This window comes from Oncorhynchus mykiss, chromosome 6 (genome assembly GCF_013265735.2).
Source record: "Oncorhynchus mykiss isolate Arlee chromosome 6, USDA_OmykA_1.1, whole genome shotgun sequence".
Classification (NCBI taxonomy): domain Eukaryota; kingdom Metazoa; phylum Chordata; class Actinopteri; order Salmoniformes; family Salmonidae; genus Oncorhynchus; species Oncorhynchus mykiss.
In genome coordinates, this window is record NC_048570.1 from 35,280,956 (window position 1) to 35,306,636 (window position 25,681).

At 42.7% G+C, this 25,681-nt stretch overlaps 2 protein-coding genes across 3 annotated transcripts in view; one reads left to right on the top strand and one right to left on the bottom strand.

Annotated features, from left to right (window-relative positions):
• LOC110525844 overlaps positions 1-3,883 on the bottom strand; it is a 30,850-nt gene extending 26,967 nt beyond the window's left edge. The window contains exon 1 of the mRNA XM_021606299.2: positions 3,687-3,883. Coding sequence (XP_021461974.2) covers positions 3,687-3,767 — 81 coding nt within the window. The 5' untranslated portion in view covers positions 3,768-3,883. The remainder of the gene's footprint in view (positions 1-3,686) is intronic.
• Positions 3,884-6,110: 2,227 nt separating this feature from the next.
• On the top strand, positions 6,111-25,489 carry LOC110525843 (golgin subfamily A member 3). Of its 2 annotated transcripts, none has more exons than XM_021606297.2 (24): positions 6,111-6,386; positions 7,195-7,520; positions 8,409-8,702; positions 9,768-9,880; positions 10,218-10,975; positions 11,265-11,373; positions 11,531-11,837; positions 12,007-12,209; positions 12,339-12,476; positions 12,661-12,822; positions 13,030-13,398; positions 13,518-13,595; positions 13,701-13,964; positions 14,126-14,220; positions 15,886-16,102; positions 16,282-16,425; positions 16,678-16,875; positions 17,030-17,146; positions 17,325-17,464; positions 17,702-17,834; positions 18,041-18,163; positions 20,381-20,545; positions 22,891-23,039; positions 23,239-25,489. In XM_021606297.2, exons 2-24 carry the CDS (start codon positions 7,346-7,348, stop codon positions 23,435-23,437), a joined length of 4,650 nt encoding a protein of 1,549 aa, XP_021461972.2. In that variant the 5' UTR covers positions 6,111-6,386; positions 7,195-7,345; the 3' UTR covers positions 23,438-25,489. The 2 variants fall into 2 exon arrangements, with proteins under 2 accessions (XP_021461972.2, XP_021461973.2); XM_021606298.2 differs by having other exon boundaries at positions 8,409-8,576.
• Positions 25,490-25,681: the final 192 nt, after the last annotated feature.

Sequence of the window (25,681 nt, forward strand, 5' to 3'; positions counted from 1 at the left end):
CAGGAAGGATTTGGTCATTAAAAAGAACGCCTTCTGCCAGACTCTGTTAATCACCTGTAAGCACTGAACAGATTAGGGGGGGGGGGGTATTTTCCAAATGCTAACAACTGAACATAATTAAATACCACATTAACATGGCCCATAGACACTACTTATAGCATGGTCGTGTTATGGATTCACTAGGTCATGTCTGCCTTCTATTTTATTGACAGTACAGTGGCAGATCAATAGCTTCCTTTTCCCCAGATAAATAGCAGAAGGACATGTGCAGTAAATCAATACTGTAGTGTCCGTTGTTCACATACAGAACACTCAGAAGAGGAGAGCAGATATGACTAAGAATGCCTACAGCATGGATAATCCACTAGATTCAGCCAAGGGACCCTTTTTTATTGAGCGGATGGTGAGGGGGCAGGAACAAAATTACAAATAATTTGTAGACTGCAAATTGACAACAAGAAGCCCAAACAGATATATTATTTGACTAAAACGATCACATATATCTCTCTATTATGTGTTGGAATACTTTGGAAGAGATTTACTAAATTAAAATCACATGGGAGTTGATTTGCTGGTGTTTTGTTTGTTTTTTTACAGTCTTTTATGTCCAACAATTTGGACATAAAAGGGGGGCCAAATAAATAGAGTGGATCAGTGTAGCGAATAATTGATGTAATCTTGCGAGATCAGTCTGGTTGTACGAGGCTAGCAGGTTTCTTCCTAGTTTGGAAATTATACCGAATTGAGAATAAACCCTAACTAGAGTGTCCCCATCATCTCTGCTGCACAACCAGCTGAACACGTTTCAGGTGAGTTACACATCCAAACCCCACCATAGTGTGGATGTGGAAACCCAACACCATGCAATCCAGTGCCATGTAACACTCCGACCATGAATTGTAAGGGCCGGTTGGGTTACACTTAAATACTACTATACTAAGAACCCCCTCTCTCAGACAAACTGCTGTGTGTTGTGTAGCGACTTGCAGAGAGCAGGGGTAAGGTGTCACTATTCTACAGTATGTACAGGGTGATTCATGAGAGCTATGGTTCAAGAATGAAGACATGAAGTCCATGTCAGTGTCGGGCAGGCAAGCAGGTTGGGTTGTTTTCACCACAAAGTGAGAGAGTGAGCCGGCGCTGTGTTCTAAATGGCACCTTATTCCCTATGTAGTAGACTACTTTTGACCAGAGCCCTTTATAGGCAATTTGGGACAGACAGAGAGAGGAACAGGAGGTGAACATGCCCTGCTCTCTGCTCTCTCTGTCTGACTATGGCATACCATTGCCGTTAACCTCTACTAAGGTACAGTCACGTTGAGGACGTGTTTCTCCCCATGGTTGTAAATGTAGCTTTACCAAGTTTTGCCATGGATGTTCAAGAAGATGTTCAGTTTTACCCTGAGTGCCCTCACAGTGTTCTACAGGAGAACCATCGAGAGCATACTGTCGAACTGCATCACTGCCTGGTACGGCAACACCACCACCGCGGATCGCAAGGCTCTTCAGAGGGTGATATATTCAGCCTAATGCACCATTGGGCAAACACTGCCCGCCCTACAGGACACCTACAACACCAGGTGTCGCAGGAAGGCCAAGAAGATCATCAGGGACCCCAGCCATGCCCTGTTCTCCCCGTTTCAAATCACTCAGACGCGGGCAGTACAGGAGCATCATGGCAAAAACTGAGAGCCAATAGTTTCTACCTTCAGACCATCAGGCTGCTGATTAGCCACCACTAGTCAGCTACCTGCTCCCCCCCCCCCCCCCCCCCCCCCCCCCCCCCCCATGGACATTCCCTCGCTACTCTCCCTCATGGACATCCTCAATCAACTCTCACTTATCTTGCCTGCTACTCCCCCTATGGACATTCTTTCTTCTGTTGCTCCACCCACCCCTTCTACTCCCCTTATCGACATGCTCTCTCCTGCTGCCCCACCCCTTCTGTGGGCATTTCACCCCCCCAACAGACTTTACTCTGCCCCCACCCCAATGGCATTCATCACTATTGCAGTTGTTAATATGTATATTATTACTGTTTTGATTTCTATTTCACTCAATGATCAGCCTGCTGCTCACCTTATGGTTATTCTAACCCCCCCCCCCCCCCCCCAACAGTCTTTACTCTGCATACATCCCAATGGACATTTATTTATTCATAATAAATATCCATCAGCTGTTATTATGTATATAGTGCTATGTCTATTTATATTGTTTTTACCATTTTATTTCACTAGTCCAGTATGTTGGAGCTCAAAACCTAAGATTTTCACTGTACCCTGCAATCACACCTGCAACAATCTGAATCTCTGAACCCTCGGGTCGGTGGACCTGAGCCCATGATTTGGGAGGAACAAGCTGACCCGCCCAGATTTTTATTTATCAACTCCCTTTCCGTGCTTATTAAATATTGCGCATATTTATCACTTTTAAAACCCTTTTTAGAGTGGATAATTTATGCATTTTATTGCGATTTTATCCACTTTTACTCCCGCTGATATCTCAACATTTTAAAGCCTGGGTTTTACCCGATCTATTTAAATAATTATACCCTTTTAAACTCATCTGTCCAGGATGGTGGGCCACTGCAATAGAAGCTGACATTTTAACAACTTAAACGGACGGTTTTATTTCGCTGTAAGTAGATGTTTTTCTATTTTTTCACACAACTCAATGGAGACACAAACAACATAAAAAATAACCATTCATCCCACTATTCAAATATTACAAACCATTACTCCCCTCCCAGTATCCTGAAGAATCCCCTACGTCCTATTTTTATTTACCCTTTCCCCCAACCCAAATCCTTTTACCCTAAACCGGGTTCGTATCCTTTTCCAAACCCCTCCTCTATTTTATTATTATAATTGTTTTACTTTACTTCTTTATGTGTTTAAATCCATTAAAGTTTGTTTTAACCAAATCAAGTTGAGGGGAAAAAAATAAAGAATTCCACAACCTCCTCCCTCTTGTATCTTGACAAACCTGACCTTCACCAGACAGATACATGGACAAGAGGGATAGAAGAGGGCATTAAGCCCTGAGATGTCCCAAAGTTCGTCATTACTCAATATGTTCCGTTCAAACACGTGGCTATAACCTGATATTGATGTATATTTGCAATGTCTTACAGTTGTGATATATGCAATTATGCATTAATTGACAACACGAGCAATGGAAAATCCCATAAATTAAAGGTTTATTTTCCATAGTTACCAACCCAGCATGACTTTGAATTTGGGATTATTAGAATTGGAAGCTTCCTACTGAAATGCATGTCAATAAACTTTTTTTGTAGCTTTCGATAAGATTATAGATTATTTAAAAGTATAATGGTATTAGATTAAAAATAATAACAATGCAATAAAGATGATGTAAAACTATACACAAACTTCTGTACGTGAGCCCTGTATGCACGGGTGCTGTATTCGCTGGACTATTCTACTAAAACACGTTTACAGTGCATTACATCATGTACGTTCACCATAATGACGAATTACCCTGGAAAGGCTATATTATGTATTTCCCAGTGTGGGTACCAACTACACAAAAAGGAAACGTGTTTCATTCTTGCTTACAAGTTTTCTGCCAGTCACTAGAAGCCCGCTGACGGGTAAAACGATTGATTGCGCTTTTCCATGAGGCAAAATGAGACTGTAAACAAAGAGCAGCCATGTATTACTTACTTTCTGTGCAACACATCCCGTGACCCATAGTAGATACGCTGTCAAGAACACATGGGCCCAGAACGAGCTGTTGCAGTTCATTTTCCTTATTTCGTCCTTTTCTCCTATGCACACTGAACCGTGACCCGCTCTCGCTCCCACTCTCCATTCACCTGAACTCTCGGGAGCGCGCTTTCATCCTTCGTGGACCCGCATACAGAAATCACAGGGGGTTGTACTGAAGCGCCCACAATTTGGCAGTCAGTCTTATTTGTCAACAATCATTTTGACGAACATAGCTTCCAATGCACCAGCTGTGGGATTAGAATCAGTAACCTACATTTCCTTGTAGTTGGTCAGCTGCAGACCATTGATAATGGAGTAACTTTATGGTTATGTAGTGATTTAAGAGGAGCAGAGCTCTGCCACCTGTGCCATAAAAGCCCAGGCATCTTGACAGAGGGGTAGTAGTAGTGTAGGTGTGGGTATAGTGACTTTATGAATGAATTTCCAGCAAATTGAGAGGGGAAAGCTGGGACCTCTGGTTACAGGGCAAATACACTACCACCTGTGCCATAAAAGCCCATGCCTCTTGGCAGAGGCAATATACCATCATATAGGAAGGCTATGTAGCATATATAGCATAAATTACTTGACTTATGCAGAGTTGAGAATCCTTTTGTGTAAACTCTGTATGGAGTTACTAAGATTAGCTGGTATTCATAAGCATGCTTGATTAACAGTGCTGTAGACCTATAGAACAAAATGCTCACTAAACCGTTAAGCATATTGTTTGTCTGACTTTAACAGCATTAAGGGCAAATCAGGAGGAAATAGCATCTGTTGTCTGCCCTGTCAATGTTAAATAATCATTCCTTGACAGTGGCGATTTTAGCATGTCAATCTTGGTGGGGAAAAACTCAACAACAACAAAAATGTAGATGCATGCCAGACCATGTTTGTATGCGGCTTTATTAACTTAATGATTATTTTTTTTAAATGTACATTGTTTGCGATCAGATATGTGACACACGTATTAATGCAAAAATAACATGCAAAACAGGCATCAACAAAAAAAACATATATTTTCTTTAGCTAAACCGGTGGAGCTCGCCCTGAATGACGGGACACCACTGTTCCATGAGCATGCTCACTCATAAGCATGTCAGCGAGTATATGGGACAGTCTTGTGGTGAAACAAGATTCGGCACATTTCTTGTTGACTACGTGTGCAGGCCAGAGAAATCCTTATGTAGCCTCCCTATTCAGAGTATTGCTACCTCTGCCAGGAGGTCTGGACCTTTATGGCACAGGTGAAAATGTGCTTGTACTACACTGAAGGGTTGCTGGTTCAAGCCCCTCTCTGACTGTTCCTTCTCAATTGCCACATTTATCTCCTATCTGAGATCATTAGACAGTCAGTAATCAAATTCAGTAATCAGTACCTATTCAACACTGAAAATGTGTTGTAGACTGTATTCCTAACTACACTTAAATAAACTTCTATTCATGTCATTGGAGAGATATTTTTGCAAATTGATATAATAATAGGCTATGTGTATTTGTCACTAGCTGTGTAATCATTGATATTCATGAAACCTTAAATCTGTGCTGAATAGGTAGAAACAATCCTCATCATTAATGACAAGGCATTATCTAATCACACCCTATTTTACATAGAGAGACATCATAATGACAGTAAAACATCCGCATGGTAATACACACTGTAACCTTTATTTTATTTATTTATTTATTTTACCTTTATTTAACCAGGTAGGCAAGTTGAGAACAAGTTCTCATTTACAATTGCGACCTGGCCAAGATAAAGCAAAGCAGTTCGACAGATACAACAACACAGAGTTACACATGGAGTAAAACAAACATACAGTCAATAATAAAGTATAAACAAGTCTATATACAATGTGAGCAAATGAGGTGAGAAGGGAGGTAAAGGCAAAAAAAGGCCTTGGTGGCAAGGTAAATACAATATAGCAAGTAAAACACTGGAATGGTAGTTTTGCAATGGAAGAATGTGCAAAGTAGAAATAAAAATAATGGGGTGCAAAGGAGCAAAATAAATAAATAAATTAAATACAGTTGGGAAAGAGGTAGTTGATAGGGCTAAATTATATGTGGGCTATGTACAGGTGCAGTAATCTGTGAGCTGCTCTGACAGTTGGTGCTTAAAGCTAGTGAGGGAGATAAGAGTTTCCAGTTTCAGTTATAATAACTAAGCAGTTTCCAGTTTATATTTTATGGGGATACAGAATTAAATAAACGTTTTTCACAACAAAATTTTGTTACAGTTTTGACAAAACTAGAAAAAAATGTCTACTAAAAAGACCGCAGTTTTACTCCACGGCCGCCAGAGGGAGTAAATGTTTTTTCTATTCATTACAAAGGGGCGGGCTCTAACACCCACAACGCCCCGCGCGAGACAAAACGTCATTGGTGTCCGTTCATTATTACTGTTCGGCCAGCAACTGGTTTGGCATTTTTACCTTTAAATCTAGCTCATTTCCAAGCATAGGCTTATAGTGTATACATTATTCGGTAGAGAAAAATAACAATAATTAATATATAATTCTCAAAGAGAGAATTATTTAAGAATTGTTTACTAGACATCAAGTCACAAAACGATGTTAAGTATCCTGATGTCAAGTATCCTAAATGGCATCCATTTAGCCACGTAGAAGCAGAACGAAAAGTCGTCTGAAAAAGGTTGGCTTGTAAACATTTTCCGTGCATTTCAACCATTGTCATGTCAATTTTTATGTATATGGCTATTTATTAAACCTTTTCACAATTTCACGTTGTGCGTTGATATATAAATTACACAACTTGTGCCGGTGTGAAAATCGGGACATACTAGAATAATTCTAGCCCCATAAACCTCGCAAGATCACAACGCACAGTTAATGCAAATATTTGTATAACTAAAGTAACGTTATGGGACTGATGTGTTAACTAGCTAACTTGCAAACGTAAGCTGTCTTTGCTTGACAGGTTGGTAAAGCCAACTAGCTACCTTGGTTGTTACTGAATCCAATCAAATGTATTGGTCGCATACACGTCTAGCAGATGTTATTGCGGGTGTAGTGAAATGCATGTCGTTTGTAAAGCCCAAGCCATCTTAATAAGACACATTTGTTACTTACAATATTCAAAGGCCTAACGTTAGCTAGGCAATGAAGTTAGCTATATTTAGTAACTCAATCCACTTAACGTTAGTTAGCTAGACAGCTTTAGCTGGAGTTGTTCCTCCCAACCACATTCTCCCAGTTGGTCAGAACATTTGACCCAATCTTTTGCAAATAATGTACTTTATCAATACATTTGCGATGTTATTATTGCAGACCACACCCACTTTTTTTTTTATTTTCGCTACATCCACACTACGCCATCACCGTGGCAAAACCTTTCAGATGACGGCTAATTTGCATTTAGATTACTCTTTCTTTGATCAGACTAAATACGTTATGATGCTCATACTACTTAAATATTAACTAACTAAACCTTACATTTTCAGGGGAGAGCATTGTTTTGGGTTGTCCTTCCTTGGACGCATGAATTGTATTCAACCTTTTCAACTGGACAAAACGGGAAGAAAATGTTTTGAAAGGATTATAGCTACTCTCTTCCATGGGCTCCAGTGCAACATCATTTGATTCTGTATGTAAATGGCAAACCACAAAGCAGCCGTTGCTGAGATGGAGACAGCCAATGGAGAAAACCATCAACTAGACCTGATACCGCAGTCCAAAGAGGATGGTGCTGATCCTGTGGAGAAGGATGCTCAGCTACTGAAGAAAGGAGGGCAGGAGAAGCCGACAACATCGAGGGATGTTGTTAATGGTAAGTGTTAGTTAATTAGTTAATACCCTAGCCTGCCCCTCAAATGATAGGATTTGATTAGCTTTATTTTTTTCTATATATATTTAGGCATTCTAGGCAACCTGACTCTGACCTAATTCTGACTGATTTAATGATTCCATCCACTCTCATCCTCAAACAATGGAGTGTGTTCTTCCTCAACCAGTTAATTGTAGGAGAACAATTCATTTCAAAAGTTAATAGGAAAGCATAACTGAATGCTTGTATTATTTTCACAGGACATAATTGTGAAAATGTTGTTGTTGAAGGGAATCTGCTATAATAGGAGTTCCTTATATGGAGGCAATTCCACTGTCTTCTACCAGTATGTTTTCCCAACTATGCATGACATGCTTGTGTGCGACCTGCCATTACTTTGCCGCCTCAGGCCATCTGCCCCTCCCTGCTACATCTCTCTTTGTACTTGCATGGGGAATTGCAGTACTGTCTGGACAGAGATCTGAGCCTTATAACTCATCTACAATCGACTGTCACTTCGCAGTCACCAGTGCACTAAGGCATATTTGCATGCTGTCGTTATTCCTACACATCTCACCTTCAATAAAAATAGTTTGGCTATCTTGACACATGTAAAATGAATAATATCAAACTGCCACTTTCAGTTCCTAAAGCACTAGTCTGGCTTGACAACAAAGCTTGTTTGACTGGTTTCCTGTGAAAGCCACAATAGACTTTGTCATGCAAAGGAGCCTTACCTCCAAGTCCTTTCCTTTTTTTAAATTGAAAGTATGTCACAATCTTCTCTCATTGTGTGGTGAAATACAAACTGGATGGATGGATGCTGTAAATGACCTACTATACTGACACACTCCACTGTCAACCCCCAACTCACCCACTCCCTTGTTGCAGGATCTTTCAAAGCAGACGTGGTGCCTAATGGAGAACGAGTGGCACGGGGCCCGGGGCCAGGCGCTGGAGGGGACGGTCATCCAAATGGCCCCCTGCCTCCTCCATCGCCCCCTGCTGCTCAGGGAACCAGCCCCACCGTCAGCCCCCATTCCAAAGAGCCATCCCAAGGTGTGGCCGCTTTCCCACCACCCATGCTAGAGAAGTCTGAGGGAACTAGTGCTGAGGGCCCTGTTCACAAGGGCGACGCATTGCAGTCACTCAGACTGAGTATGCCTATGCAGGAGACTGAATTGTGTAAGCATACTGTAACCTGTTCTTGCAGTGAGTGCCCCCACCCCCCTTTTGCTCTGGGATGTTGCTTCAGAGGCTGACTTGTTGACTTAGGCCTACCTCCATATCCAAATGTAATTCCCTTCCTGTACTTACTACACTCCCATTAAAGAGTTAGATCGAGAGACTCTCTGTTTGGTGGTTTGAGCCTGCTTACTTTGTGCAATGCCAGTGGTCATTTAATTGCTTGATTTGGGTCTTGGTGCTTCTCTGGGTAGTGGCTGTATTTAAACTACTCCTTTACATGTGGTGTATGTTGTTTTTGGATGACGGCCGAGGCTTACAGGTACCATGATATGCAAAGTATTTGAAGTTTATTAGTTATATTACAGAATATGTCTCATTTTGCCTGAAGAGCTTTTTGTTTACTGTGAGCCACTAGGCTAACCACTCCCACATAGAATGTTTAGAGTGTCACATACATAAACTCGTTTAGAGTATCACATTCTTGGTTTCGTTCCGTTCATGGTGCACTCTGCTCTAAGTGATGCTGCAATCAGGAAGTCCTCATGCTAACTTCTAAGTTGCACTGATTTGACACCTGTTGGTTGGTCTTCAGCACACCTGGCCAATTGCAGTCAGAGCATCATCAATCAGGCATATCACCAACTGTCTGCTAACTAACTAACTAACCAAAAAAGCTAAAAACAGAATACGTTTGGATACTAAACTACTTTGTGTGTCACATTTTTATTAACGTTACTGTAATAACTAAGCAACTGGCTAATATATGGGATTGATTTGAGTCTTACTCATTTGGCTGTAAGTACTGGATTACGTGCAGTTTCACATGGGGGTAACTAACCATGGTGGATGGAAAACCGTGTCATACAAGCACTCTCATTTCTTACATAAAAAGGGCTCTAAACTGAGCGACAAAGTAGTTGTAGCACACATAGTTGTGGTTTCCTTCTAAAATGTATTGTATGCTTGTATGACAATTTCAAAGTTATTGTTAGCATATTCTGTGTTGTATGGTGGTGCAGTTAGGCCCTTCTATTTCTTGTGTTAAACTTGCTCTTCCTGTAGCTGTCAAAGAGCAATCACTGGAGATGGAGAATGAGGAGAAGATTCGCCATGATGCTCGGCGACGCCTGGAGGAGCAGCTCAAACAGTACAGGGTGCAGAGGCACAAGGAGACGGTGAGTGAGTGTGTGTGTGTGAACCGCGTCAGTCATTAATCCGGATAAAGCTGTCAGTTGCAAGCTTTACAGAGTTGAATTGAAGCAGAAGTGTTTCCCCTGGCATTATTTTGGCATAGCAGGCCTTCTTGCCTAGTTTTGTTGCTATCCACTACCTACAGTATAGTATAAAAATGATCCTCTGTTAGTTTCAGTTGAAGGGTCTGATGTTTGCAGCCCTGAATGTTGCTTCTTTGTGCCCATACAAGAAAACAAGCTAGGGGACAACAAGCTAGGGGAAACATTGGTCTGAAGTAGACTACATCCTCTGCTCATGCTACCCTCTCTCCTCATCCAGTCCCACCGCTCTACCTTAAAGAGCCGCACTGGATTCAGCACTCTGGACCCAGACCTCATGATGCACCCAGAGGCTCTCCCCCGGGCCAACACCACCTCCATGACCACAGAGTACTCCTTCCTGCGGACCAGCGTCCCCCGGGGCCCAAAGCTGGGCAGCCTGGGCATCCCCCCAGCCAAGGAGAGGAAGTCACGGTCAGCCCGCCCCAGCAAGATCCACTCCCTGGCCGACTACAAGACTCCCGAGCCAGCAGGGGGCAGTAGTGGTGGAGGTGGGGTCAGAACTTCTGCAGAGTCCTCCATGGGCTCCTTGGGGTCCAACTTGAGCTCTGTGTCCACCCTGTCAGAGAGCAGCATGAGGTCAGAGGTCAGCTCCATGGAGACGACCTCTTCGGAGGCCCCGCTGAGGTCGTCAATGTCTTTCCAGGACATCTCGGAGGTGGACGCCAGCAGCGAGTCAGGGATGGGGTCAAGGCCCGGTGGAGACGGGAACGACAGCGACAGCTCGACCTACAGCAGCGTGTCCACCTCCACCAGGGGCACTGGGACCTACGGCATGCTGGCCGCAGCAGTGGGCAGGCAGAGGGGCGGGAACTACACAGTGGAGGGTAGGGAGATTGCCCCAGAGGCTATGGGAAACTTCCCCTCACTGCAAGAGGTTCTGCAGGCTGCCAGTGATGAGCAGCACCTGCTGGAGTTGGAGCAGGACAGAGAGGGCACCGGAGAACCACGCAGCCGCAGGGACAGCTTCTCCAGCAGGTAGGCCACACCATCATAAGCACAGCACTTCTGTAATGACACATAGCAACACAAAATGACTGGTGTAGTACTAGTGAATAACATAAGCACATTGCGGTTGCAGATAGCAGATAAGCAGGAACACTAGTCTACTTTAGATCATTGCTGTTATATATCGAATCCGCATGTACACTGGTTTATGTTTGCTTATTTTTCCAATCATAATTTACCATGGATTGTTCTAGAATGCCCCAGTCAATTGCACTTGCAAGATGTATGCTTATATTGTTTAATTGCTTGTTTCCTGCAGTGTGTCATTAGAGAGCTCTGTGATGGGACATGATGAAATGCTCCAGGTTCTGAAGGAGAAGATGAGACTGGAGGGTCAGCTAGAGTCTCTGTCTTCTGAGGCCAACCAGGTATAATTAACATACAGACAAGGTAGTAAGGACTTCACTGTCTTCAATGGCTAACACTTTAAACATAGTTGATCCTGAGGTAATTAACACTCCTTCAGACTTACCGCCACTAGAATAGCTAGGTTAGCACCCTACAATTCCTCCCTCTCCTCTCCAGGCTCTGAAAGAGAAGACTGAGCTCCAGGCCCAGCTGGCTACAGTCAACGCCCAGCTGCGGGACCAGGTGGAGCAGGCCCAGGCCAGCCAGGAGAAACAGAGCTCCCTCAACAAGGAGGTCTCCACCCTGCGCCAGAGCTGCTCCCAGCTGGAGAGGGCCATGGTGGAGCTGCAGGGCAACCTAGAGCGCAAGAACGCCGGCCTTTCCTCACTGGGCAATGACCTGCAGGTGGCCGAGGAGCAGTACCAGAGGCTCATGGGGAAAGTGGAGGAGATGCAGCAGAACGTGACCTCCAGGGACTACGCTGGTAAATTGGATGGATGGAGAGCCCAGATTTGGCATCATGCTTTTAAAACTATCATCTCCTCACAACATGCGCCACACAATAATACTAATGAAATTCGATGCCTCACTTATTACTGTGCTAAAAACAAAATGCTTTGTGAATGATTTGTTTTGGTGTTGTCCTTCTGCAGTCCAAGAGTTGCGTCAGCAGATGGGTGGACTCCAGACTCAGCTCCAGCAGGTCCAACTAGAGCGCAGCACCCTGCAGAGCCGGCTGAAGACCTCCCAGGCCGAGATTGACTCACTGCAGCAGGTCCGGCAATGGTACCAGCAGCAGCTAGCGCTGGCACAGGAGGCTCGAGTACGGCTCCAGGGTGAAGTGTCCAACATGCAGGTAAGGCTATCTGTGACAAGGGCTCCTCCTTCTACTGAATTGATGTGTTGCAGAGTTGACATGTTATGAAATTGATGTGGTACGGAGTTGATATGCTGCTTGACTGAGTTGACATGTTTTCCCCCCCAGGCTTTGCAGATGACCCAGATTGGTGTCATGGAGCACCTAAAGCTGGAGAATGTGACTCTGTCCCACCAGCTGACAGAAACCCAGCATCGCTCCATCAAAGAGAAGGAGCGCATCGCCGTACAGCTGCAGAGTATTGAGGTCTGTCCCCTTGAAAATGAGGAAATATGATATGTGATTGGTGATAGTTAGATTGTGTTATGTGATTATTAAACATTTTACTGAAAAATAATATAAGATTTACTGGCAAAATAAAATATGAGGAATTAGATTTGAGGTTATTAAGCAGCGTGTGATCTGACCTCTGTCCTTCCTTTGGCCGTAGACTGACATGATGACCCAGGAGGCTGCCTACCAGCAGATCCAGGATGCCAAGAACATGGTGGAGGACGACCTCCAGCACAAGCTAGACGAGTTTGAGGAGGAGCGAGAGCACTTACACAAACTGGCCAACACAGCCAGCTCTCTGGAGAGGGAACTAGAGCAGGTAAAGAACTAATTGTGGGTTTATGAAAACACTTATGAGAACCTTTGTATTGTTCAAATGAGTGGTATTTGATAGTCTGGGGCAGTGGTCTAATATCAATGAAAGGTGGGGTCCAATAACAAGGTCCAAAAACTGAATGTCCGCTCACTGGTTTGCTATTTTGCAGCAACAGTTGCCTAATGTCACCCCTCTCTGCGTCCCCCACAGATGAAGTTGACCCTATCGCAGAAGGACCTGCAGCTGGAGGCCCTCCAGAAAGACCACCTAGAGCTGATGAGACAGCTGACAGCCACTCAGGAGAGCCTACACACCAAAGAGCAGTCCATCAACCAGCTAGAGGCCCGCTACCTAGAGCTAGAGGCCACTCTGGCAGAGCTGCAGACAGAGACCAACACCAAAGACGAGAACATCCAGTATCTACAGAATGAGAAGATTGTGCTGGAGGTGGCCCTCCAGGCTGCCAGGGCTGACAAAAGTCAGCTGGACGAGGGGGCCGAGAGGCTGGGGGAGGAGGTGCTGGTGTCCTCGTACCTCCTGGATCAGCTCAGGCAGGAGGTCCAGGTCAAAGCCTCACAGGTGAGAAACAAACCGCCGTCGAGCCAATGGGTCCCATCACACACTACCCTACTATGGCTGTTGAGCAACCATGTTTGAGCTTACGTAGAATGTAAACCCCTTCTCCTCTTTGTTTTTAGATTGAAACTCTGCAGCAGGAAAATGGCACCCTGAAGAAACAAGCTCAGAAATTGAAAGAGCAGTTCATGCAGCAAAAGGTGCTTGTCACTTTTTTGGCTTTGGGAGGATTGTTGACACACACACACACACATTCACACACATAATTCATCTCTTCACACCTCTTCCTGTTCCCCACCCATCAGGTGATGGTGGAGGCCTATCGGCGGGACGCCGGCTCCAAGGAGCAGCTGATCAGCGAGCTGAAGTCGACTAAGAAGCGTCTGGTGTCGGAGGTGAGGGGGCTGAAGCAGGAGCTGCTGGAGGCCCAGGGGCAGAAGCAGAAGGCTGAGCTGGAGCAGAGCCGGCTGCAGAAGGAGGTGGTCCGGGTCTCGCAGCAGATGAACAGCCTGGAGAACCACCTGCAGTCCGTGCAGACCGAGAGGGATCAGCTGGAGACACAGATCCAGGTACACAATGCCTCCCTAGCAGCTTTAGTTTTTTTCTAGGATTTACTAAGGGTTTTCTTTGCATTACTTCCATGACAGTACTTGCATTACATATTGCCTTATCCGGCTATCTTTGATAGGCATTTGATAATAATCAGTGTGCGTTTGATGTCCCTCCACAGTCCCTGCAGTTTGACCAGAGTCAGCTAGCAGCAGTGACAGAGGAGAATGAGGGCCTGAAGAAACAGGTGGAGCAGATGCAGTCGGAAGCCAAGAAGTGAGTCAAAACATTTCTAAAGGCAGACTGACTTCTGGAACTAGCCTAGTTACCATAGTAATGGCCCAACAAGATTCATTATGAATCTCTATAAATGGTATAAGTAAACTCGGCTAAAAAAGAAACGTCCTCTCACTGTCAACTGCGTTTATTTTGTATAAATATTTGAATGAACATAACAAGATTCAACAACTGAGACATAAACTGAACAAGTGCCACAGACATGTGACTAACATAAATTGAATAATGTGTCCCTGAACAAATGAGGGGTCAAAATCAAAAGTAAAAAAAAAACAGTCAATGCAGCTGGTGGCCACACCAGATACTAAGTACTGCAGTGCATGTCCTCCTCATGGACTGCACCATATCTGCCAGTTCTTGCTGTGAAATGTTACCCCACTCTTCCACCAAGGCACCTGTAAGTTGCCGGACATTTCTGAGGGGAATGGCCCGAGCCCTCACCCTCCAATCCAACAGGTCCCAGACGTGCTCAATGGGATTGAGATCCGGGCACTTCGCTGGCAATGGCAGAACACTGACATTCCTGTCTTGCAGGAAATCACGCACAGAACGAGCAGTATGGCTGGTGGCATTGTCATGCTGGAGGGTCATGTCAGGATTAGCCTGCAGGAAGGGTACCACATGAGGGAGGAGGCTGTCACACTGCATTGAGATTTCCTGCAATGACGACAAACTCAGTCCGATGATGCTGTAGCACACCGCCCCAGACCATGACGGACCCTCCACCTCCAAATCGATTCCGCTCCAGAGTACAGGCCTCGGTGTAACACTCATTCCTTCAATGATAAACGCGAATCCGACCATCACCCCTGGTGAGACAAAAACGCAACTCGTCAGTGAAGAGCACTTTTTTCCAGTACTGTCTGGTCCAGCAACGGTGGGTTTGTGCCCATAGGAGACGTTGTTGCCGGTGATGTCTGGTGAGGACCTGCCTTACAATAGGCCTACAAGCCCTCAGTCCAGCCTCTCTCAGCCTATTACGGACAGTCTGAGCACTGATGGAGGTATTGTGCGTTCCTGGTGTAACTCGGCAGTTGTTGTTGCCATCATGTACCTGTCCCACAGGTGTGATGTTCGGATATACTGATCCTGTGCAGGTGTTGTTACACGTGGTCTGCCACTGCGAGGACGATCAGCTGTCCTTCCTGTCTCCCTGTAGCGTTGTCTTAGGAGTCTCAGTACGGACATTGCAATTTATTGCCCTAGCCACATCTGCAGTCCTCATGCCTCCTTGCAGCATGCCTAAAGAACGTTCACACAGATGAGCAGGGACCATGGGCATCTTTCTTTTGGTGTTTTTCAGAGTCAGTAGAAAGGCCTCTTTAGTGTCCTACGTTTTCAGAACTGTGCCTACCGTCTGTAAGCTGTTAGTGTCTTAACGACCGTTCCACAGGTGCATGTTCATTAATTGTTTATGGTTCATTGAACAAATGTGGGAAACAGTGTTTAAACCCTTTACAATGAGGATCTGTGAGGTTATTTGGATTTTTACGAATTATCTTTGGAAGACAGGAGTAAGGGACGTTTCTTTTTTTGCTGAGTTTATATGAACGGAAATAAGTTTATCTCTCAATCTCTTTTAGTCAGTTTGCTTAGATGTGCATTACTGTTGATGTGTCTAATTGTCTTGTTTTCCTCTCTCAGGGCCATCTCAGAGCAGAAGGTGAGAATGAAGCGGCTGGGGACTGATTTGACCAGCGCGCAGAAGGAGATGAAGGCCAAGCACAAGGCCTATGAGAACGCAGTGGGCATCCTGAGTCGCAGGCTCCAGGAAGCCCTGGCAGACAAGGAGACCACAGAGGCAGAGCTGGTCAAAGTCAAGGCCCAGGTCTCAGATGGAGGCAACAACCAGGCCCTGCAGGTACATATAGAACTACCCTGATAAGGGCCCAGTGTTTTTCTTGATCAAATGACTTAACTAGGAACTAGGGTCCAGAGTTTGTTTCCGGTCACATCATGTGGCAATACTCATAACATAAGATTTCAGCACATCTTTAGCTGTGGTGATATTTCTATAGCCTAAACCTATACTTGTTCCAGGATAAAATTGAGGTTCTGCAGAGTGAGCTCCAGGCTGTGAGCCACAGCAAGGCCATGCTGGAGAAAGAGCTTCAGGAGGTCATTTCCCTCACCAGCACTGAGCTGGAGGAGTACCAGGAGAAAGTAATGGAGCTTGAGGATGAGGTGAGTGGTTGTCTTACCTACAATGCAGGATCTTAATTTGATCACCATTTTGCAGGAGAACTTTCCTGCAATGCAGGACGTTTAAAAGTTGTAATGTATTTTTTTAGGTAAAATATTTTCTCGTAGCGATTACTTTTTGCCCATGTGTGTTTTGCTATGCTATCCCAACCCCTTTGAAAATGACTCGCAGCCAATGGTATAAGTGCTTCTCAAAGGTTTGATTGTAAAATCGTATATCTTTGTCATCCACAGCTGCAGGAGGCACGATGCTTCAAAAGGCGGATTAGGAGGCTGGAAGACACCAACAAGAAGCTATCCTTGGAGCTGGAACATGAGAAAGGGAAGTTGACAGGACTAGGGCAGTCCCACAATGCACTGCGGGAGCATTCCAATATTCTGGAGACCGCCCTAGCCAAGAGAGAGGCAGACCTGGTCCAGCTCAACCTCCAGGTAAAAGACTTCAATGTTACATTCAGTTACTACTATCAATGATCAATTACATGACTAAACCCATACGATAACACCATTAATGGTTGCCCTTTTTCATTAAAAAGCTAACAGAAGAGATTGTTTTTTCTATTCTCTTCCTTGCCCTTATCCACAGGTGCAAGCCGTACTAAAACGCAAAGAGGAGGAAGACCAGCAGATGAAACAGCTGGTCCAGACACTACAGGTCGCCTTGGAGAAGGAAAAGACCAAAGTCAAGGACCTGAAAGAGCAGGTAAAGACTCCCAACCCAACAGTCATAATCTGTTGTCATTAACACATTATATACACATACAACCCCCCCTGAAGGAGACAAATTGGCCCAGCCACAACGTAGTCTTGTGTTGTCATTAACACATTGTAACATACTGTAATGGACTGGAAACAGACTGTAAGTGTGTGTTGTGCACTAGGTGGCAGCAGCCAAGGCGGAGGCTGCCCACAACAGGCGGCACTACCGGGCAGCCATGCTGGAGCTGTGTGAGATCAAGAAGGACCTGCAGGCCAAGGAGGAGCTGGTCAAAGCCCTGCACAGCGAGGCACACAAACTACAGTGAGTCTAAATGTGCACTTTATAGTTTAGTGAATAAGACCTGCAATGATGCTGTGTTTAACAGATAGAGAAGATTTTGATTACCCTATGAGTTGATGGAATTGTTAGGGAATGCTCTGTCCTTGTATTTTAGGGAATAACCCCATCCAACTCAACATAATCTTTTTCTTTTGATCTAATGTCTCCCCTTTATTTTAACATTGTCTTACCCTAATATCATTTCCTTCCCCTCCATAGGGCTCAGGATGAGAAACACTCTCAGGAGGTCTCCAGGTTTCAGGAGGAGCTGTCAGAGGCCCACTCCCAACTCCAGATCCTCCAGAAACAGCTGGATGAGCAGTTCAGCAAGCAGCCTCTCACCAACCAGGAGGTAACTAGCTATGCCACACCACGCTATACAAAAGGCACAACCATGGTCATGTTCAGTAGGGAGAAACAATTCAGAACTTTTCCAATAAGAACACACTTTTGTTTTGCTATGGTGTGCCCTACCGAACACAACCCAGGACTGAATGGGGAAGTAGTTTGTTGAAAGTGACATCGGTCAATGACTCTTGACTGTGTTCTCTCCCCCAGGTGGAGGATTTGAAGTGGGAGGTGGAGCAGAGGCAGAGGGAAATCGAGGCCCAGAGACAGCAGCTGGAGATGGTGGAGCAGTGCAGCCAGAGGGAGCTGGACAGCCTGCAGACAGCTCTACAGGTACACACACACAGATCAAATCAAATTGTATTGGTCTCATACACATATTTAGCAGATGTTATTGCAGGTGTAGAGAAATGCTTGTGTTCCTAGATCCAACAGTGCAGTAGTATCTAACAATTCACAACAATACACACAAATCTAAAAGTAAAAGAATGGAATTAAGCTCCCGAGTGGTGCAGTGCTGCCGAGTGGCACAGTGGTCTAATGCACTGCATCACAGTGCTAGAGGCGTCACTAAAGATATACCAATTGAATATCACAAAATTGGGGAGAAAAAATGTAAATATATCAATATTAGGATGAGCAATGTCTCCTTGGCATTGACTAAAATACAGTATATACATATGAAAGGCGTAAAGCAGTATGTAAACATTAAAGTGACTAGTGTTCCATTTAAAGTGACCAGTGACTCCATGTCTATGTACATAGGTCAGCAGCCTCTTAAGGTGCAGGGTTGAGTAACCGGCTAGATGGGAACATACACGCACACCCAACAGGGTAGTGAGGACATACAGTTGAAGTCGGAAATTTACATACACTTAGGTTGGAGTCATTAAAACTAGTTTTTCAACCACTCCACAAATGTCTTGTTAACAAACTATAGTTTTGGTAAGTCGGTTAGGACATCTACTTTGTGCATGACGCAAGTAATTTTTCCAACAATTGTTTACAGACAGATTATTTCACGTATAATTCACTGTATCACAATTCCAGTGGGTCAGAAATCTACATACACTAAGTTGACTGTGCCTTTAAACAGATTGGAAAATTACAGAAAATGATGTCATGGCTTTAGAAGCTTCTGATAGGCTAATTGACATCATTTGAGTCCATTGGAAGTGTACCAGTGGATGTATTTCAAGGCCTACCTTCAAACGCAGTGCCTCTTTGCTTGACATCATGGAAAAAATCAAAAGAAATCAGCCAAGACCTCAGAAAAAGTATTGTCGACCTCCACAAGTCTGGTTCATCCTTGGGAGCAATTTCCAAACGCCTGAAGGTACTATGTTCATTTGTACAAACAATAGTACGCAAGTATAAACACCATGGGACCACGCAGCTGTTATACCACGCAGGAAGGAGACTCATTCTGTCTCCTAGAGATGAACGTACTTTGGTGCGAAAAGTGCTAATCAATCCCAGAACAACAGCAAAGGATCTTGCGAAGATGCTGGAGGAAACAAGTACAAAAGTATATATATCAACAGTAAAAAAAAAGTCCTATAACCTGAAAGGCCGCTCAGCAAGGAAGAAGCCACTGCTCCAAAACCACCATTAAAAAAAGCCAGACTATGGTTTGCACATGGGGACAAAGATCAGACTATTTGGAGAAATGTCCTCTGGTCTGATGAAACAAAAATATAACTGTTTGGCCATAATGGCCATCGTTATGTTTGGAGGAAAAAGGGGGAGGCTTGCAAGCCAAAGAACACCATCCCAACCGGGAAGTGAGGGTCCTTTGCTGCAGGAGGGACTGGTGCACTTCACAGAATAGATGGCATCATGACGGACAATTATGTGGATATATTGAAGCAACATCTCAAGACATCAGTCAGGAAGTTAAAGCTTGGTCGCAAATGGGTCTTCTAAATGGACAATGACCCCAAGCATACTTCTAAAGTTGTGGCACAACAAAGTCAAGGTATTGGAGTGGCCATCACAAAGCCCTGACCTCAATCCCATAGAAAATTTGTGGGCAGAACTGAAAAAGAAGGTGCGAGCAAGGTGGCCTACAAACCTGACTCAGTTACACCAGTTCTGTCAGGAGGAATGGGCCAAAATTCACCCAACTTATTGTTGGAAGCTTGTGGAAGGCTACCCAAAACGTTTGACCCAAGTTAAACAATTTAAAGGCAATGCTACCAAATTCTAATTGAATGTATGTAAACTTCTGACCCACTGGGAATGTGATGAAATAAATAAAAGCTGAAATAAATAATTATCTCTACTATTATTCTGACGTTTCACATTCTTAAAATAAAGTGGTGATCCTAACTGACCTAAAACAGGGAAGTTTTTACTAGGATTAAAGGAATGGTAAACTGAGTTTAAATGTATTTGGTTAAGGTGTTTGTAAACTTCAGACTTCAATTGTAGCTGGCTAGTTCCACTGCACAGTGCTATCATCCAGACTCTAAACCACAGATGTATCACTCTATCATTGTCCATTGTGTTGCCATTTTGTGACTGACTTAGCCTTGCTCTGCATTCTAGGGGATTAAGGTGGAGCTAGAGTCTGTGCAGGAGGAGCTCAGCAGCACCAGGAAAGATAAATTCATGCTGCAGGCCAAGGTGGGGGAGCTGAGGAACAGCATGAAGACTGTCCTGCTGCAGAACCAGCAGCTCAAACTGGACCTCAAACAGAACCGCCTCCGGAAGGTAAGCTACCTGAGGAAGAAGAGGACATTTTTTAATTTTGTCAGATGTTATGGCTTTTTAATATTGGTGTTGTGTCAAACTGAGACTGAGGTGCACTTTTTTATTCACATGTTTGTATCAGTAGGGATGGTATTTCATATTGGTGTGTTTGGTAGAATATACAGCTCATCCAATGGTTTTGAGAAGGCGGTGGATATCCAAGTGTAACATGGTATACAGTGCATTCGGAAGTATGCAGACCCCTTGACAAACGAACAGGTTTTTATTTTTATTTTAGCAAATGTAAAAAAAAACTACTGAAAATAGCTTATTTACGTAAGTATTCAGACCCATTGCTATGAGACTCAAAATTTAACTCAGGTGCATCCTGTTTCCATTGATCATCCTTAAGATGTTTCTACAACTGGAAGTCCATCTATGGTAAATTCAGTTGATTGGACATGATTTGGAAAGGCACACCTGTCTATAAGGTCCCACAGTTGACAGTGCGCATATCAGAGGAAAAAACGAGCTATGAGGTCGAAGGAATTGTCCATAGAGCACCGAGACAGGATTGTGCACAGATCTGCACAGATCTGCGGAAGGGTACCAAGAAATGTCTGCAGCATTGAAGTTCCCCAAGAAAACAGTGGCCTCCATCATTCTTAAATGGAAAAAGTTTGGAACCACCTAGGCTCTTCCTAGATCTGGCCAATGTGAGCAATCGGGGGGGGGGGGGGGGGGGGGGGGTGCTTGGTCCAAGAACCCAATGGTCCCTCTGACAAAGCTCCAGAGTTCCTCTGTGGAGATGGGAGAACCTTCCAGATGGACAACCATCTTTGCAGCACCCCACAAATCAGATTTCAATATTTGGCCTGAATGCCTACAGTGAAGCATGGTGGTGGCAGCATCATGGTGGGGTGATGTTTTTCAGTCTGAGGGACTGGGAGACTAGTCAGGATCGATTGAAAGATGAACAGTGCAAAGTGCAAAGAGATCCTTGATCCAGAGTGCTCAGGACCTCAGACTGGAGCGAAGGTTCACCTTCCAACAGGACAACGACCCTAAGCACACAGCCAAGACAACGCAGGAGTGGCTTCAGGACAAGTCTCTGAATGTCCTTGAGTGGCCCAGCCAGAGCTCGGACTTGAACCCGATCGAACATCTCTGGAGAGACCAGAAAATAGTGCAGAGACACTCCGCATCCAACCTGACAGAGCTTGAGGGGATCTGCAGAGAAGAATGGGGAAAAACTCCCAAATACAGGTGTGCCAAGCTTGTAGTGTCATACCCAAGAAGACTCGAGGCTGTAATCACTGCCAAAGGTGCTTCAACAAAGTACTAAGTAAAGGGTCTGAATACTTATGTAAATGTGATATTTAATTTATTTATATATATATATATATATATATATATATATATATATATTTTATATATTTTATATATATATATATTTTATTTATATATATATATATATATATATATATATATATATAAAATATATATATATATATATATATTTTATATATTTTATATATATATATATTTTATTTATATATATATATATATATATATATATATATATATATATATTTTATATATTTTATATATATATATATTTTATTTATATATATATATATATATATTTTATATATATATATATATATTTTATATATATATATATATATATATATATATATATATATATATATATATATATAAATAAAATATATATATATATAAAATATATAAAATATATATATATATATATATAAATAAAATATATATATATATAAAATATATAAAATATATATATATATATATATATATATATATATATATATTTTATATATTTTATATATATATATATTTTATTTATATATATATATATATATATATATATATATATATATATATATATATATATATATATATATATATATATATATATATAGTTACGTTACAGCCTTATTCTAAAATGTATTAACTAGTCCCCCCCCCCCCATATAGACACAATAGCCCATAATGACTAAGCAAAAACAGGTTTAGACATTTTTGCAAATGTGTGTATATATATATATATATATATTTGCAAAAATTTCTAAACCTGTTTTTGCTTAGTCATTATGGGCTATTGTGTCTATATGGGGGGGACTAGTTAATACATTTTAGAATAAGGCTGTAACGTAACAAAATATGGAGAATGTCAAGGGGTCTGAATACTTCCCGAATGCACTGTGTTTTGTTCTGGTTTGATGAAGGGGTATAAAAAGTTGTTTTTTCCTAATAAACACACTTGAGAGCATATATCACACAGAATGCAGTCTTCCTTTATGTGCTGATGTGTTCCTTTCCTGATTGAGCAGCAGAGGATGGAGCCATCGAATCCAGTGACCCCGGTGAAGATCCCAGACTGCCCTGTGCCTGCCTCCCTGCTGGATGAGCTGCTCAAGCCCTCTGCCTCCGTCAGCAAGGAGCCCCTCAATAACCTGCACAACTGTCTGCGCCAGCTCAAGTAAGAAAATACCACCATGTCTTCCTTAACTTCTGGGAGTGGAAAACCTGCGGGGAAAATATGCTATTGTACCTCACGATAGCCAGAATGAAATCCTTTACTCTCAAAAACGTAATTGTCTCACATGTGGATGGTGTATTAAAATGATGTAATAGGAATCTGATGCCAGTACACTAAAGTGATTGTGTCTTTCCTGCAGGCATGAGATGGACAGCCTTCAGAAGCAGATGGAGGAGCACACAGTCACCGTGCACGAGTCCATGACCTCATGGACTAACGCAGAGGAAGAACTTGCTCGACTGGGGGTGCCGCTGGACAATGACTCCGCAACATCCACCCATCTAAACCATGTGGACAGTAACAGAGGAGGAGGAGCGGAGGAGACACAGCCATTGTAATGCAGCACCTTCTCAGGCAGACAGAGTGGAGTTTTATCCACAAGGCCACTTATTTTTTACCTCCCTACCTAACCATTCCCCCCCTATTTCTTATCAATTGCTGCCAACATTTGGCATTATTATCCCATTAGCACAGACAATGCTTGGGTAAAGTAATTTGTACTTATACCATAGCTTTACTCTTTATTTGGGCTTTCCCTGTCTATATTTCTGTTATGGCTGTCAAATTTATTTATTTAAAATTCAGGAATTACAAGATTGAATCTTAAATAACATTGACAACTCCTCTGTTAGGGGATTCCTCCGGTCTTCTGCTTTGAAGTCATAGACCCCATGTAAGGCCTATTCTCTTCTGTCTCTCAAACAATCCAAATTTGCCATGGCTACTGACCCTTACCCCAGTTTAATTATGGTAGAGGTTTGTTTGCGCATACTGGTACTTTCTCATGCTCTAGTTAGATAAGTGAGACAGTTTAAAGCCTGCATAAAGTGTCTGCCATTGTTGTTATAAGCTATATTGTTAGTAACACATACTACAGACCCCTCTGAACTGTTTTCCTGTGCCTGTGAATGAGAGCCGGTTCGTAAACATGAATTCCAAATCAATCCCTTATCTCCCCACTTAGACACTCCTAAAGATCTGAAATGATTGGATGAATGCTTTTTTTTTAATTATTGAACCTTTATTTAACTAGGCAAGTCAGTTAAGAACAACTTCTTATTTACAATGACAGCCTACACCGTCCAAACCCGGATGACACTGAGCCAATTGTGCGAGCCCTATGGGACTCCCAATCGCGGCCGGTTGTGATGCAGCCTGGATGGTTACTGTGAAACAGTAACCATCCTACACACATTCAAGCCTCTCAGGTCTACACAAGTGTATAGGGTGTAGGCTAGGGGTTGATTTGGGATGTAGAGAGTCATCTGGTCAAATGCCCCTATGGCTTTTGGACTGATTGATGAATCCCCATCATTCTCCTTTTAGTACGCCTCACATTTTAATGTCATTAACATCAATCTATTTGTTTTTTTAATTGCTTCTTGTTGAAAAAGCAGTGTTCTTTAAAAAAAAAAGTTTTATAAAGCTTTCTATGGACATATCACTGTGGGCTGTGCAACTGTGTGGAATCCTTAACTGTGTATTAATTAAGTTGTTTGTTGTCTGATTTGGACTGTAGTAATGTGTTTTGCAAAGCCTTAATAAGGAATATTTTTTGAAGGACTAAATGTTATGAATGAAATTATCATTATTCCTATTGAAAGTGTGTGTTTGCAAATCCAAACTGAATTGTTTATTGTTAAATACTTGGGTAGTCTCAACCGATGTTGCACAATTAATGAGGGCTTCCTGTAACTGACTGAGGGGAAGGTGTAAGATAACTTTTACGCAAAATGTTACTACTGCTTTGAGTGAGATGTATTCATTTTTGTTGTTACTATGGTTTCATATTTACAGAAAAAGTCCACCCCTTAATTGCTTGTTTAATTCCTTTGAGGTTGGTTTTCTGTCAAGGGAAACGGATTATTCTTTGCAGAGATTAATATAAGAATATACTTTTTTCTCTACTTATTCCTATAATTGAATGACTTGATCATTATGTAATAGTGTGATGAGCAAAAAAAAACATTTGAGAATGAATTTTTTTTTAATGATATGCAACCTGTAAATCAAAGTATTTCTTTTTTTTAAACTGACAATTGTTTAAAGTCCAAATGAAGACACAGCAATGGGCACCATAACCTACAGCACATGCAGTTGTGATGTGACTGATGTTTTATATGCCAGTATACTCAATTCCAGACAACCTGTATCATACCAGTCAAAGTAAATAGAATATTTTTAACCACACTGTAATAACATGGGTATTTTCAAAGGGACATCCTATAGTTGAAGGGAAAGCTATGTTCAGTTGACTGGTAATTAATAACTGATAACATTGACTATATTCTAAGCTACCTTTTACTGTTATCTGTATATTTGAATACATAACATCTGTTGGTACATGGAGCTGGGATACTAGTTCTCTAAATAAACCTTGCTGTATTTGGTGTTCAATCTTTTAATTTGCAAATATTTGCATAGAACTGCTAAACAGATTCATTCCAATATATAAAATGTTAAAAATACAATTGTATTTCTCATAAAGTTGCCAATGCTCATCCATTTTCTTATTTCATACACTGCCATTTGATAGTTAGGCTGGCTGTAGGCCTTATAATTGATTCGATTACCTTTAATTA

Coding starts and splice junctions, on each gene's coding strand:
- LOC110525843 (XM_021606297.2), top strand. CDS start 7,346: ATGGCAAACCACAAAGCAGCCGTTGCTGAGATGGAGACAGCCAATGGA. Junction 10,976..11,264: donor AGGGACAGCTTCTCCAGCAG/GTAGGCCACACC, acceptor TGTTTCCTGCAG/TGTGTCATTAGAGAGCTCTG. Junction 16,103..16,281: donor GCAACAACCAGGCCCTGCAG/GTACATATAGAA, acceptor TACTTGTTCCAG/GATAAAATTGAGGTTCTGCA.